At 61.7% G+C, this 15,803-nt stretch overlaps 1 protein-coding gene across 1 annotated transcript; it reads right to left on the bottom strand.

The window, feature by feature from the left end:
- Window positions 1-314: 314 nt before the first annotated feature.
- Window positions 315-15,446, bottom strand: LOC147647549 (cathepsin D-like). The gene is made up of 9 exons (XM_086871662.1): window positions 15,364-15,446; window positions 12,917-13,034; window positions 11,739-11,862; window positions 11,102-11,220; window positions 9,235-9,434; window positions 5,941-6,063; window positions 3,671-3,836; window positions 2,855-2,953; window positions 315-1,390 (listed from the first exon to the last, which is right to left on the bottom strand). Exons 1-9 carry the CDS (start codon window positions 15,444-15,446, stop codon window positions 1,229-1,231), a joined length of 1,194 nt encoding a protein of 397 aa, XP_086727788.1. The 3' UTR covers window positions 315-1,228.
- Window positions 15,447-15,803: the final 357 nt, after the last annotated feature.

Genomic DNA, 15,803 nt, shown 5'->3' with positions numbered 1-15,803 from the left:
AACCGCGCGGAAACTGAGCAATGGACACGCCCATACAGCGAAACCACGCCCACATGGCGGAGACCCCGCCCACACAGGTGCTCAAGCCCCGCCCACCAGGCGCGCCCCTCATTCCCCACAGGTGAAGCCACGCCCATGGGCGGAGCGGGGGCTACTGGGGGGCACTGGGGGCTATTGGGGGGCACTGGGGGCTACTGGGGGGCACTGGGGGCTACTGGGGGGGCACTGGGGGCTACTGGGGACAAAGCCCCGGGGGCCTGGGGGTGTCCGGGAGTGGGGAGGGGTCTCCCAAGGGAACAGCCAGCGCCAGGAGCCCCCAGACCAGCAGCTTTATTGGAGACCCCCCAAAAGGGGACCCCGAAATGGGGGGTGGGCCCAGACAGGACCCTGGGGTCACTCAGGTGGGGACACCTGGAAGGGTCACCTGGGGCAGGGGGGGTCCCTGGAGGGGTGCAGGGGTTGGGGGTCCCCAGGGATCCTTGGTGTGGGCGGCCAGGTGGTCCCCAAGCGGATCCAGGTGGTCCCCAAGGGCACTCAGGTGGCTCCCAGGTGCCCCCCAGGTGTCCCCAGGTGTTCTTGGGGGTCCTGGGGTGTCACCAAGGCCCCCCAGGTGTCCCCAGGTGTCACTTGCTGGGGATCCAGCTGTCCCCAGGTGTCCCCAGGTGTTTCCCCAGGTGTTCCCAGCTGTCCCCAGGTGTTCCCAGGTGTCCCCAGGTGTCCCCAGCTGTCCCCAGGTGTTCCCAGGTGTGTTCCCAGGTATCCCCAGGTGTCCCCAGGTATCCCCAGGTGACTCCCAGATGTTCCCCAGGTGTCCCCAGGTATCTCCCAGCTGTCCCCAGATGTCCCCAGGTGCCCCCAGGTATCTCCCAGGTGTCCCCAGCTGTTCCCAGGTGTGCCCAGGTGTCACTTGCTGGGGATCCAGGTGTCCCCAGGTGTCTCCAGGTGTCCCCAGGTGTTCCCCAGGTAACTCCAGGTATCCCCAGGTGTGCCCAGGTGTCACTTGCTGGGGATCCAGGTGTCCCCAGGTGTCCCCAGGTGTGTCCCCAGGTGTCCCCAGGTGTGTCCCCAGATGTCCCCAGGTGTCCCCAGGTGTCTCCCAGGTGTCTCCCAGGTGTTCCCCAGGTGTCCCCAGGTGTCCCCAGGTGTCACTTGCTGGGGATCCAGGTGTCCCCAGGTGTCTCCCAGGTGTCCCCAGGTGTCCCCAGGTGTCCCCAGGTGTCCCCAGGTGTCACTTGCTGGGGGCCAGCCCCACGCGGGCGCGGTCCCGGTCGAACACGGCGTAGTGACGCGCCAGGAAAACGTCCCCGAGGATCCAGAGGGGACCCGCGGGCGGGGGGACATCGAGGGCCATGAAACCGCTGACACACGTGGGGGTCCCCCACTGTGACACCTGCGGGGACACGGACAGCCTCAGGGGACAGGGGAGAGGGACAGGGGACAGGGACAGGGGACAGGGGACAGGGACAGCCTCAGGGACAGGGGACAGGGACAGGGGACAGGGGACACAGGACAGCCTCAGGGGACAGGGACAGGGGACAGGGACAGGGGACAGGGGACAGGGACAGCCTCAGGGACAGGGGACAGGGACAGGGGACAGGGGACAGGGGACACGGACAGCCTCAGGGGACAGGGGACAGGGGACAGGGGACAGGGGCAGGGACAGGGACATGGGGACACGGACAGCCTCAGGGGACAGGGACAGGGGACAGGGACAGGGGACAGGGGACATGGGGACAGGGACATGGGGATAGGGGACAGCCTCAGGGGACAGGGACAGGGGACATGGGGACAGGGACAGGGGACAGCCTCAGGGACAGGGACATGGGGACAGGGACAGGGGACAGGGACAGGGGACAGGGGACAGGGACAGGGGACAGGGGACAGGGGGACACAGGACAGCCTCAGGGACAGGGACAGGGGACATGGGGACAGGGACAGGGACACGGGGACATGAGTGGGGACACAGGACAGCCTCTGGGACACGAGTGGGGACATGGGACAGGGACAGGGGACAGGGGACAGGGACATGGGGACAGCATGAGGGGACACGGGTGGGGGCATGGGGACAGGGATGGGGACAGGGACACGGGACAGCCTCAGGGGACAGGGACAGGGGACAGGGACATGGGGACAGGGACACGGGGACATGGGACAGCCTCAGGGTCACAGCTGGGGACAGGGGACAGGGACATGGGGACATGGGGACAGGGATGGGGACAGGGGTGGGGACAGCAGGGATGGGGAAGTCAGGGAGGGACATGAGGGGAAAAAAGGATGGGGGTGACACAGAGGGGACATAGGGGTGACACAGGTGACACTCAGGTGACACAGGTGACACACAGGTGACACACAGGGATGACACACAGGTGACACAGGTGACACACAGGTGACACAGGTGACATACAGGTGACACAGGTGACACTCAGGTGACAGAGGTGACACTCAGGTGACATACAGGTGACACACAGGTGACACACAGGTGACAGAGACGACACACAGGTGACACAGGTGACACTCAGGTGACACTCAGGTGACACACAGGTGACACAGGTGACACAGGTGACACAGGTGACACACAGGTGACAGAGCTGACACAGGTGACACACAGGGGTGACACACAGATGACACAGGTGACACAGAGGTGACACAGGTGACACACAGGTGACACATGTGACACACAGGTGACAGAGGTGACACTCAGGTGACACACAGGGATGACACAGGTGACACAGGTGACACACAGGTGACACTCAGGTGACAGAGGTGACACTCAGGTGACACAGGTGACAGAGGTGACACTCAGGTGACACTCAGGTGACACTCAGGTGACACTCAGGTGACACGGGGGTCACACCTGCAGCACGTAGTGCCGGGGGTCGAGCGTGAACTCCTTCCCGCCCAGGACGAAGGTGACGTTGGGCAGGGACGGGACCTTGTCACAGTCCAGCAGGTACTGGGGGGACAGGGGACACTCAGGGACCCCCCACCCCCCAAATGGGGACACTCAGGGATCCCCCCCAAATGGGGACAGGGGACACTCAGGGACCCCCCCAAATGGGGACAGGGGACACTCAGGGACCCCCACCCCCCAAATGGGGACAGGGGACACCCAGGGACCCCCACCCCAAATGGGGACAGGGGACACTCAGGGACCCCCCCAAACTGACACGGGGACCCCCCCCAAATGGGGACAGGGGACACTCAGGGACCCCCACCCCAAATGGGGACAGGGGACACTCAGGGACCCCCCCCCAAACAGGAACAGGGGACACTCAGGGACCCCCACCCAAATGGGGACAGGGGACACTCAGGGACCCCCACCCCAAGGGACACTCAGGGACCCCCACCCCAAATGGGGACAGTGGAGACTCAGGGACCCCCTCCCCAAACAGGGACAGGGGACACTCAGGGACCCCCCCCAAATGGGGACAGGGGACACTCAGGGACCCCCACCCCAAATGGGGACAGGGGACACTCAGGGACCCCCCCCAAACTGACATGGGGACCCCACCCCAAATGGGGACAGGGGACATTTAGAGACCCCCCCCCCAAATGGGGACACCCAGGGACCCCCACCCAAAGAGGACCTGGGGGGACATTCAGGGACCCCCACCCCAAGGTGTCCCAGGACCCTGAGGGTGACAGGGGGAATTTGGGGAGGGGTCCTCACCTGCCCCCCCGCCGTGCGGGACCCCCCCAGCGCCCGGTGCAGCGCGGCCACCTCTGCGCTGGGCCCGGTGATCAGCGATGTCCCCGTGTCCACGATGGCCTCGCAGCCACCCCCGCACAGGGGGGGGTCCCGGCACCCCGCGACCCCCGGGGACCCCACGGACAGCCTGGGGGGGAGGGGAGCGGTCGGGGGGGGCAGTTGGGGGGGATTTGGGGGCAGTTGGGGGGGATTTGGGGACAGTTAGGGGATTTGGGGGCAGTTGGGGGGATTTGGGGGCATTTAGAGGGGATTTGGGGGGATTTAGGGGGGATTTGGGGGCAGTTAGGGGGGATTTGGGGGCATTTAGAGGGGTCGGGGGGCTTTTAAGGGGGGATTTGGGGGCAGTTAGGGGGGATTTGGGGGATTTGGGGGGGATTTGGGGACAGTTGGGGGGATTTGGGGGGATTTGGGGACAGTTGGGGGGGTCAGGGGGCAGTTGGGGGGGTCAGGGGACAGTTGGGGGGATTTGGGGGGGATTTGGGGGGATTTGGGGACAGTTAGGGGGAATTTGGGGGCAGTTAGGGGGGATTTGGGGGGGATTTGGGGGCAGTTGGGGGGGATTTGGGGGCAGTTGGGGGGGATTTGGGGGGATTTGGGGACAGTTGGGGGGGATTTGGGGACAGTTAGGGGATTTGGGGGCAGTTAGGGGGGATTTGGGGGCAGTTAGGGGGGATTTGGGGGCAGTTAGGGGGGATTTGGGGGCTTTTAAGGGGGGATTTGGGGGCAGTTAGGGGGGATTTGGGGGGAATTTGGGGGCAGTTAGGGGGGATTTGGAGGGGATTTGGGGGCAGTTAGGGGGGATTTGGGGGCAGTTGGGGGGGGTCAGGGGGCAGTTGGGGGGATTTGGGGGAGATTTGGGGGGGATTTGGGGGGATTTAGGGGGGATTTGGGGGCAGTTGGGGGGATTTGGGGGCATTTAGGGGGGATTTGGGGACAGTTGGGGGGGTCAGGGGGCATTTAGGGGGGATTTGGGGGCATTTAGAGGGGTCGGGGGGCTTTTAAGGGGGGATTTGGGGGCATTTAGGGGGGCTTTGGGGGCAGTTGGGGGGGTCAGGGGGCAGTTGGGGGGGATTTGGGGGGGATTGGGGGGGATTTGGGGGCAGTTAGGGGGGATTTGGGGACAGTTGGGGGGGTCAGGGGGCAGTTGGGGGGATTTGGGGGGGATTTGGGGGGATTTGGGGGCATTTAGGGGGGCTTTGGGGGCAGTTGGGGGGGTCAGGGGGCAGTTGGGGGGGATTTGGGGGGGATTTGGGGGGGATTTGGGGGCGGTTCAAGGGGTCGGAGTGGATTTGGGGGAGATCTGGAGGGATTTGGGGGTTCTCGGGGGGGATTCAGGGGGGATTTTGGGGGGGATTGGGGAGGATTTTGGGGGGGATTCAGTGGAATTCGGGGGGATTTTGGGGGGGATCTCGGGGGGGATTTTAGGGGGATTTTGGGGGGAATTTGGGGGAATTTTAGGGGGATTTGGGGGGGGATTTTGGGAGGATTTTTGGGGTATTTTGGGGGGGATTTTAGGGGGATTTAGAGGGGAATTTTAGGGGGATTTCAGGGGTGATTTGAGGGGGATTTCGGGGGGACTTTAGGGGGATTTTGGGTAGAATTTGGGGGGGATTTGGGGAGGATTTTTGGGGAAATTTGAGGGGGATTTTGTGGGGATTTTTGGGGAAATTTGAGGGGGATTTTGTGGGGATTTTTGGGGGAATTTGAGGGGGATTTTGGGGGGCATTTTAGGGGGATTTTGGGGGGTATTTGGGGGGCATTTTAGGGGGATTTTTGGGAGGATTTTGGGGGGTATTTGAGGGGAATTTGGGGGGATTTGGGGAGGATTTTTGGGGAAATTTGAGGGGGATTTTGTGGGGATTTTTGGGGGAATTTGAGGGGGATTTTGGGAGGATTTTGGGGGGGATTTGGGGGGATTTTGGGAGGATTTAGGGGGGAATTTGGGGGGATTTGGGGGGATTTAGGGGGATTTTGTGGGGATTTTTGGGGGAATTTGAGGGGGATTTTGTGGGGATTTTTGGGGGGATTTTGTGGGGATTTTTGGGGGAATTTGAGGGGGATTTTGGGAGGATTTTGGGGGAATTTGAGGGGGATTTGGGGGGGATTTTGGGGGGGATTTTGGGGGGATTTTGGGGGGAATTTGAGGAGGATTTTAGGGGGATTTTGTGGGGATTTTGGGGAGGATTTGAGGGGGATTTGGGGGGATTTTGGGGGGATTTGGGGGGTCTCACCTGTCCATGTGCACCTGCCAGTAGCTCTTTCGGGACACGGGGATGTAGTGCAGGGGTCCCTGGAACTGTCCCTCGTCGATGCCCCCCAAAAGCAGCTCCCCCCCGTCGCCCTCCGACGCCCCACTGCGCCCCCCGGGCAGAATTTGGGGGGCGTCAGGGGGGGCTTGGGGGTCCCGGGGGGGATTTGGGGGTCCCAGGAGGGGTCATGGGGGGGATTTGGGGGGTCCCAGATGGGGATTTGGGGGTCTCAGAGGAGCCCCAGGGAGGATTTGGGGGTTCCAGAGGGGTCCCAGAGAGGATTTGGGGGTCCCAGGGGGGATTTGGGGGTCGCAGGAGGGGTCCTGGGGGGGATTTGGGGGTCTCAGGGGTAATTTTTGGGTAATTTCAGGATGTTTTGGGTGTATTTGGGGTGTCTCAGAGGTAATTTTTGGGTAATTTCGGGATGTTTTGGGTGTATTTGGGGTGTATTTGAGGTAATTTTGGGGTAATTTCAGGACATTTCAGGGCTCAGTTTGGGTGTCTCAGGGGTGTTTTTTGGGGTAATTTCAGGACATTTCGGGGCTCAGTTTGGGTGTCTCAGGGGTGTTTTTTGGGGTAATTTCGGGATGTTTTGGGGCTCAGTTTGGGTGTCTCAGGGGTAATTTTGGGGTAATTTCGGGACGTTTCGGGGCTCAGTTTGGGTGTCTCAGGGGTGTTTTTTGGGGTAATTTCGGGACGTTTCGGGGCTCAGTTTGGGTGTCTCAGGGGTGTTTTTTGGGGTAATTTCGGGACGTTTTGGGGCTCAGTTTGGGTGTCTCAGGGGTGTTTTTTGGGGTAATTTCGGGACGTTTCGGGGCTCAGTTTGGGTGTCTCAGGGGTATTTTTTGGGGTAATTTCAGGATGTTTTGGGTGTATTTGGGGTGTATTTGAGGTAATTTTGGGGTAATTTCGGGACGTTTCGGGGCTCAGTTTGGGTGTCTCAGGGGTATTTTTTGGGGTAATTTCGGGATGTTTTGGGTGTATTTGGGGTGTCTCAGTGGTGTTTTTTGGGGTAATTTCGGGACGTTTCGGGGCTCAGTTTGGGTGTCTCAGGGGTGTTTTTTGGGGTAACTTCAGGATGTTTTGGGTGTATTTGGGGTGTATTTGAGGTATTTTTTGGGATGTTTTGGGTGTATTTGGGATGTCTCAGGGGTTTTTTGGGGTAATTTCAGGATGTTTTGGGTGTATTTGGGGTGTATTTGAGGTAATTTTGGGGTAATTTCGGGACATTTTGGGGCTCAGTTTGGGTGTCTCAGGGGTGTTTTTTGGGGTAATTTCGGGACGTTTCGGGGCTCAGTTTGGGTGTCTCAGGGGTGTTTTTTGGGGTAATTTCGGGATGTTTTGGGGCTCAGTTTGGGTGTCTCAGGGGTATTTTTTGGGGTAATTTCGGGATGTTTTGGGTGTATTTGGGGTGTCTCAGTGGTGTTTTTTGGGGTAATTTCGGGACGTTTCGGGGCTCAGTTTGGGTGTCTCAGGGGTGTTTTTTGGGGTAACTTCAGGATGTTTTGGGTGTATTTGGGGTGTATTTGAGGTATTTTTTGGGATGTTTTGGGTGTATTTGGGATGTCTCAGGGGTTTTTTGGGGTAATTTCAGGATGTTTTGGGTGTATTTGGGGTGTATTTGAGGTAATTTTGGGGTAATTTCGGGACATTTTGGGGCTCAGTTTGGGTGTCTCAGGGGTGTTTTTTGGGGTAATTTCGGGACGTTTCGGGGCTCAGTTTGGGTGTCTCAGGGGTGTTTTTTGGGGTAATTTCGGGATGTTTCAGGGCTCAGTTTGGGTGTCTCAGGGGTATTTTTTGGGGTAATTTCGGGACGTTTCAGGGCTCAGTTTGGGTGTCTCAGGGGTATTTTTTGGGGTAGTTTCGGGATGTTTTGGGTGTATTTGGGGTGTATTTGAGGTAATTTTGGGGTAATTTCGGCATGTTTCAGGGCTCAGTTTGGGTGTCTCAGGGGTGTTTTTTGGGGTAATTTCGGGACGTTTCGGGGCTCAGTTTGGGTGTCTCAGGGGTGTTTTTTGGGGTAATTTCGGGACGTTTCGGGGCTCAGTTTGGGTGTCTCAGGGGTGTTTTTTGGGGTAATTTCGGGACATTTCGGGGCTCAGTTTGGGTGTCTCAGGGGTGTTTTTTGGGGTAATTTCGGGACGTTTCGGGGCTCAGTTTGGGTGTCTCAGGGGTGTTTTTGAGGTAATTTCAGGATGTTTTGGGTGTATTTGGGGTGTATTTGAGGTAATTTTGGGGTAATTTCGGGACGTTTCGGGGCTCAGTTTGGGTGTCTCAGGGGTGTTTTTTGGGGTAATTTTGGGATGTTTCAGGGGTCAGTTTGGGTGTCTCAGTGGTGTTTTTTGGGGTAATTTCGGGATGTTTTGGGTGTATTTGGGATGTCTCAGGGGTATTTTTTGGGGTTATTTCGGGATGTTTCAGGGGTCAGTTTGGGTGTCTCAGGGGTGTTTTTTGGGGTAATTTCGGGACGTTTTGGGGCTCAGTTTGGGTGTCTCAGGGGTGTTTTTTGGGGTAATTTCGGGACGTTTCGGGGCTCAGTTTGGGTGTCTCAGGGGTGTTTTTTGGGGTAATTTCAGGATGTTTCGGGGCTCAGTTTGGGTGTCTCAGGGGTGTTTTTTGGGGTAATTTCGGGACGTTTCAGGGCTCAGTTTGGGTGTCTCAGGGGTGTTTTTTGGGGTAATTTCGGGACGTTTTGGGGCTCAGTTTGGGTGTCTCAGGGGTGTTTTTTGGGGTAATTTCAGGACATTTCAGGGCTCAGTTTGGGTGTCTCAGGGGTGTTTTTTGGGGTAATTTCGGGATGTTTCAGGGCTCAGTTTGGGTGTCTCAGGGGTGTTTTTTGGGGTAATTTCGGGATGTTTCAGGGCTCAGTTTGGGTGTCTCAGGGGTGTTTTTTGGGGTAATTTCGGGATGTTTCAGGGCTCAGTTTGGGTGTCTCAGGGGTGTTTTTTGGGGTAATTTCGGGATGTTTTGGGGCTCAGTTTGGGTGTCTCAGGGGTGTTTTTTGGGGTAATTTCAGGATGTTTTGGGTGTATTTGGGGTGTATTTGAGGTAATTTTGGGGTAATTTCGGGATGTTTCAGGGCTCAGTTTGGGTGTCTCAGGGGTGTTTTTTGGGGTAATTTCGGGATGTTTTGGGTGTATTTGGGGTGTATTTGAGGTAATTTTGGGGTAATTTCGGGACGTTTTGGGGCTCAGTTTGGGTGTCTCAGGGGTGTTTTTTGGGGTAATTTCGGGACGTTTCGGGGCTCCGTTTGGGTGCCCCAGGTGTGGTCGGTACCTGCGCAGGCGGAAGGAGAAGACGTTGTCGCGGAACAGCCCCTGCTCCATCATGTTGTCGAAGACCGGGCGCGCGGGGCCGGCGGCGGCGCCGGGGAACGCCAGGCCCAGGACGCCATCGAAACGCGCGGCCGCGAACGCCAGGCCCGGCAGGGCCACGGCCTCGGCAAACGTCTGGTTGGGCACCGAGACGTTGGACACCTGGGGACAGGGACAGTGACACGGTGACACAGGGACACGGCCTTGGCAAACGTCTGGTTGGGCACCGAGACGTTGGACACCTGTGTGGGGACACGGTGACACGGTGACACAGGGACATGGGGACATGGGGACACAGTGACACGGCCTCGGCAAACGTCTGGTTGGGCACCGAGACGTTGGACACCTGGGGACAGGGACAGTGACATGGTGACACGGTGACATGGGGACACGGTGACACAGTGACAGTGACATGGCTTTGGCAAACGTCTGGTTGGGCACCGAGACGTTGGACACCTGTGTGGGGACACGGTGACATGGTGACACAGGGACACGGTGACACGGCCTCGGCAAACGTCTGGTTGGGCACCGAGACGTTGGACACCTGTGTGGGGACACGGTGACACGGTGACACAGGGACACGGGGACACGGGGACACGGGGACACGGTGACATGGCCTCGGCAAACGTCTGGTTGGGCACCGAGACGTTGGACACCTGGGGACAGGGACAGTGACACGGTGACACAGTGACATGGGGACACGGTGACACAGTGACACGGCCTCGGCAAACGTCTGGTTGGGCACTGAGATGTTGGACACCTGGGGACAGGGACAGTGACATGGTGACACGGTGACACGGGGACATGGGGACATGGGGACACAGTGACACGGCCTCGGCAAACGTCTGGTTGGGCACCGAGACGTTGGACACCTGGGGACAGGGACACAGTGACACAGGGACACAGGGACACAGTGACATGGTGACACAGGGACAGTGTCTGGTTGGGCACCGAGACGTTGGACACCTGGGGACAGGGACAGTGACACGGTGACACGGTGACATGGGGACACGGTGACACAGTGACAGTGACACGGCTTTGGCAAACATCTGGTTGGGCACCGAGACGTTGGACACCTGTGTGGTGACACGGTGACACAGTGACACGGGGACACGGTGACACGGCCTCGGCAAACGTCTGGTTGGGCACCGAGACGTTGGACACCTGGGGACAGGGACAGTGACACGGTGACACAGGGACACAGGGACATGGTGACACGGTGACATGGGGACACGGTGACACAGTGACATAGTGACACAGGGACAGTGTCTGGTTGGGCACTGAGACGTTGGACACCTGGGGACAGGGACAGTGACACAGGGACACGGTGACATGGGGACATGGGGACACGGTGACACGGCCTTGGCAAATGTCTGGTTGGGCACCGAGACGTTGGACACCTGGGAACAGGGACACAGTGACACGGTGACACAGGGACAGGGACACGGTGACACAGTGACATGGTGACACGGTGACACGGTGACACAGTGACACAGGGACAGGGACAGGGACACAGTGCCACCCACTCAGCCTGTGTCCAGCACCCTGAGGGTCTCGGTGCTCAGGGACCCTCGGGACCCCTCCCCACAGGGACCCCAGCCCACCGTCAGGGTCTCGGTGCTCAGAGACCCCTCCCCACATTGAGCCCAGCCCACCGTCAGGGTGTCGGTGCTCAGGAAGCCCCTGAGACCCCTCCCCACAGGGACCCCAGCCCACCGTCAGGGTGTCGGTGCTCAGGAAGCCCCTCCCCACAGGGACCCCAGCCCACCGTCAGGGTGTCGGTGCTCAGGAAGCCCCTGAGACCCCTCCCCACAGGGACCCCAGCCCACCGTCAGGGTGTCGGTGCTCAGGAAGCCCCTCAGGCTGCCGCTGCCGTAGCTGATGGCGAAGGCGGTGCCGTTGGCCCGGTGGGTGCAGGACAGCCCGGGCTGGTAATGGGGGTGCAGCCCTGAGGGGAGGGGGGACACGGGGGGGGGGCCACGGTCAGTCCCCTCGGGCCACGCCCACTCCGCGCAGACCACGCCCACTCCGCGCAGACCACGCCCACTCCGCTTAAACTGCGCGCATTCCCCTCAGACCACGCCCACTCCTCTTAAACTGCGCGCATTCCCCTCAGACCACGCCCACTCCTCTTAAACTGCGCGCATTCCCCTCAGACCACGCCCACTCCTCTTAAACTGCGCGCATTCCCCTCAGACCACGCCCACTCCTCTTAAACCGCGCGCATTCCCCTCAGACCACGCCCACTCCTCTTAAACCGCGCGCATCTCCCTCAGACCACGCCCACTCTGCCTGAATAATTCCCGTGCCCCTCAGGCCACGCCCACTCCATAACCCCGCCCCTCCAGACCCCCACTCGGCCTTTAACCGCGCCCTGCCCCAGACCACGCCCCCGAGCCAAACCACGCCCATTCCCCCCAGACCACGCCCGCCCGTGCCCCGCCCCCCGGAAGCCCCGCCCCTCACAGCAGGCCAGGTAGAGCAGGCAGCAGCGCGAGGAGGGCACCCACAGATCGGCCGAGCCCGTGTCGAAAATGACGCGGAAATTTTGGGGAGGGGTCCCCAGCGAGATGGTCCCGTAGTACTGGGCCTGGGGAGGGGGGGAGGGGGGGGACAGGCACGCGCCGTCACCTGGGGGTGTCCCCCCGAGGTCCCCAAACCAGCCCCGCCCCCCCCTCACCACCACCACCCCGAGATGTCCCCAAGGTCCTGGGACCCCTCCTCGATCCTGGGACCCCCCCCCATCTCACTCTCCCCCACCCCCCCCCGTGTCCCCAAGGACCCCGGGACCGCCCCGCGATGTCCCCAAGGACCCTGGGACACCCCCCCATGTCCCCCGAGACCCCCCCCATGTCACTCTCCCCCACCTCCCTCGATGTCCCCAAGGACCCCGAGACCCCCCCCTCGATGTCCCCAAGGTCCTGGGAACCCCCCGCGATGTCCCCAAGGACCCCGAGACCCCCCCCCGGATGTCCCCAAGGTCCTGGAACCCCCAGCCTCGATGTCCCCAAGGACCCCGAGACCCCCCCCATGTCACTGTCCCCCACCCCTCCCGATGTCCCCAAGGACCCTGGGACCACTCCCCGCGATGTCCCCAAGGTCCCGGGACCCGCCCCTCGATGTCCCCAAGGTCCTGGGACCCCTCTCGATCCTGGGACCCCCCCCCATCTCACTGTCCCCCACCCCCCCCATGTCCCCAAGGACCCCAAGACCCCCCCCCCCCCATGTCCCCAAGGACCCCGAGACCCCCCCATGTCACTCTCCCCCACCCTCCCGATGTCCCCAAGGTCCCGGGACCCCTCCCCGATGTCCCCAAGGACCCTGGGACCCCCCCCCCCATGTCCCCAAGGACCCCAAGACCCCCCCATGTCACTGTGCCCCACCCTCCCCATGTCCCCAAGGACTCCGGGACCCCCCCTCGATGTCCCCAAGGACCCTGGGACCCCTCCCCGATGTCCCCAAGGACTCCGGGACCCCCCCTCGATGTCCCCAAGGACCCTGGGACCCCTCCCCGATGTCCCCAAGGACCCCGGGACCCCCCCCTCGATGTCCCCAAGGTCCCGGGACCCCTCCCCGATGTCCCCCTCACCTGTGTCCCCCCCCCCCCCCGGGGGTCCCTGTCCCCCCGCCCCTCCCCCACTCACGTCCATGTAGTTGTGGAGCCGCGCGGGAGCCGCCGCCCCTCCCCCACTGCGGCTGCGGGGGCCCCCCCCGCTCCCCCAAAATTTGGGGGGCACCCAGGGCCCCCTCTCCAGGGGGATGCTGCGGGGGAGAGGGAAGGGTTAACGGGGGGGGGGGGCCCCACCGCAGAGTTAATGAGCCTAATGAGCTTAATGAGCTTAATGGCAGCAATTATGCTAATGAAGGGGAGCGCTGGGCGGGGCGGGGGCGGTTAATGAGGGGCTCGCGGAGCCGCCTCCCCCGGGCTTTAATTGGGGTGCGGGGGGGGGGGAGGGGGTTAATGGAGGTGTGGGGGAGGGGAGGGTCCCCCCAAATTGTGGAGGCACCCCCAGGGTGACCCCCGGGGTCAGAGGTCACGGGGAGGGGTCGCGCCCTGGCGGGTGGGGCCGGGGCCGAGCGGGTCCGACCGGCTCCTGCCCCCGCCCGGCCTCACCTGGGAGCCCAAAGCTCACCTGGGGGATTCAGGTGTGCGGGGAACCCCAAAATCCCCCCCCAGAACCTCACCTGGGGGATTCAGGTGTGCGGGGAACCCCCAAATTCACCCCCCAAACCTCACCTGGGGGATTCAGGTGTGCGGGGAACCCCAAAATTCACCCCCAGAACCTCACCTGGGGGATTCAGGTGTTTGGGGAACCCCCAAATCCCCCCCCAAACCTCACCTGGGGGATTCAGGTGTGCGGGGAACCCCCAAATTCACCCCCAAAACCTCACCTGGGGTATTCAGGTGCTGGGGAACCCCCAAATTCACCCCCAGAACCTCACCTGGGGGATTCAGGTGTGCGGGGAACCCCAAAATTCACCCCCAGAACCTCACCTGGGGGACCCACGGAGCCGGGGAACCCCCAAATCCCCTCCCAAACCTCACCTGGGGGATTCAGGTGTTCGGGGAACCCCAAAATCCACCCCCAGAACCTCACCTGGGGGATTCAGGTGTGCGGGGAACCCCCAAATTCACCCCCAGAACCTCACCTGGGGGATTCAGGTGTGCGGGGAACCGCCAAATTCACCCCCAAAACCTCTCCTGGGGGATTCAGGTGTGCGGGGAACCCCCAAATCCCCCCCCCAAACCTCACCTGGGGGATTCAGGTGTTCGGGGAACCCCCAAATTCACCCCCAAAGCTCACCTGGGGGATTCAGGTGTGCGGGGAACCCCCAAATCCCCCCCCAAACCACACCTGGGGGATTCAGGTGTTCGGGGAACCCCCAAACCTCACCTGGGGGATTCAGGTGTGCGGGGAACCCCCAAATCCCCCCCCAAACCACACCTGGGGGATTCAGGTGTGCGGGGAACCCCCAAAATCCCCCCCAGAACCTCACCTGGGGGATTCAGGTGTTCGGGGAACCCCGAAATTCACCCCCAAAGCACACCTGGGGGGACCCACGGAGCCGGGGAACCCCCAAATTCACCCCCAGAACCTCACCTGGGGGATTCAGGTGTGCGGGGAACCCCCAAAATCCCCCCCAAACCTCACCTGGGGGCACCCAGGTGTTCTGGAACCCCTCACCTGAGGGGCACCTGGACATCCCCAAACCCCCAACGCCACCGAACCTCCCCAAGCGGGGAAGAATGGGGGGTTCGGGGACCCCCAAATTCCTGCCAGCCCCTCACCTGAGGGCCACAGGTGTTCGGGAAAGCCCAAATTCCCTCTCCAATCCTCACCTGGGGGGATCCAGGTGTCGGGCACCCCCCAAATCCCCACCCAGAGAGGCCCCAGGTGTAGAGAAACCCCCCCAAATCCAGCCCCAAACACCCCCCAGGTGTGGGGGGACCCCCCAAATTCCCTCTCCAATCCTCACCTGGGTGTCCGGCACCCCCCAAACCCTCACCTGGGTTGCTCAACGCCCCAAATCCAGCTCCAGGTGACACCCAGGTGTGGGGGACCCCCCAAATTCCCTCTGCAATCCTCACCTGGGGGGATCCAGGTGTCGGGCACCCCCCAAATCCCCACCCAGAGAGGCTCCAGGTGAGTCTCCAGGTAGAGAAACCCCCCCAAACCCCCACCTGGGTTGCTCAACGCCCCAAACCCTGCTCCAGGTGACACCCAGGTGACACCCAGGTGTGGGGGAACCCCCAAATTCCCTCTCCAATCCTCACCTGGGGGGATCCAGGTGTCGGGCACCCCCCAAATCCCCACCCAGAGAGACTCCAGGTGAGTCTCCAGGTAGAGAAACCCCCCCAAACCCCCAACTGGGTTGCTCAACACCCCAAATTCAGCCCCAGGTGACACCCAGGTGTGGGGGAACCCCCCAAATTCCCTCTGCAATCCTCACCTGGGGGGATCCAGGTGTCCGGAGGAGCCCCCCAAACCCCCACCTGGGTTGTTCAGCCCCCCAGATCCAGCCCCAGGTGACCCCCAGGTGTGGGGGACCCCCCCAAATCCCCCCCGGGACCCCTCCCCGGGTGTCTCACCGCAGCATCGCTCCCGCTCCAGCCACGAGCAGCAGGAGGGGCCCGATCCTGGGACCCCCCATGGCCGCTCCGAGCCCCCCCATGGCCGCTCTGAGCCCCCCCAGCCCCGCGCCGGCGGGGGAACCCCCGCGGGCCCCGCCCCCTCCGCTAAACCACGCCCCCCGCCACTCATAACAACGGGGAAGCCCCGCCCCTTCGTTGGGAGCCACGCCCCCTCGTGGCTATAAATGGTTCGCTCGGTCACGCCCCTTTCATTGATAAACACCACGCGGCCACGCCCCCCGTTGACCATAAATGGTCTGCTCAGCCACGCCCTCCCCTTGGTGACGTCATGGCGGGGGCGGGGGTGACTCAGGGGGCGCGGGAACCCCAAAACCGCCCCCCCACATCCGGGGGGGTCCCTTAAAACCACCCGGTAATTAACAGAGACCCCCTAATTA

Source organism: Cyanistes caeruleus, chromosome 36 (genome assembly GCF_971803275.1).
Source record: "Cyanistes caeruleus chromosome 36, bCyaCae1.hap1.1, whole genome shotgun sequence".
NCBI lineage: Eukaryota > Metazoa > Chordata > Aves > Passeriformes > Paridae > Cyanistes > Cyanistes caeruleus.
The sequence above is the reverse complement of the archived record's forward strand: the minus strand, read 5'-3'. Positions and strand labels throughout refer to the sequence as shown.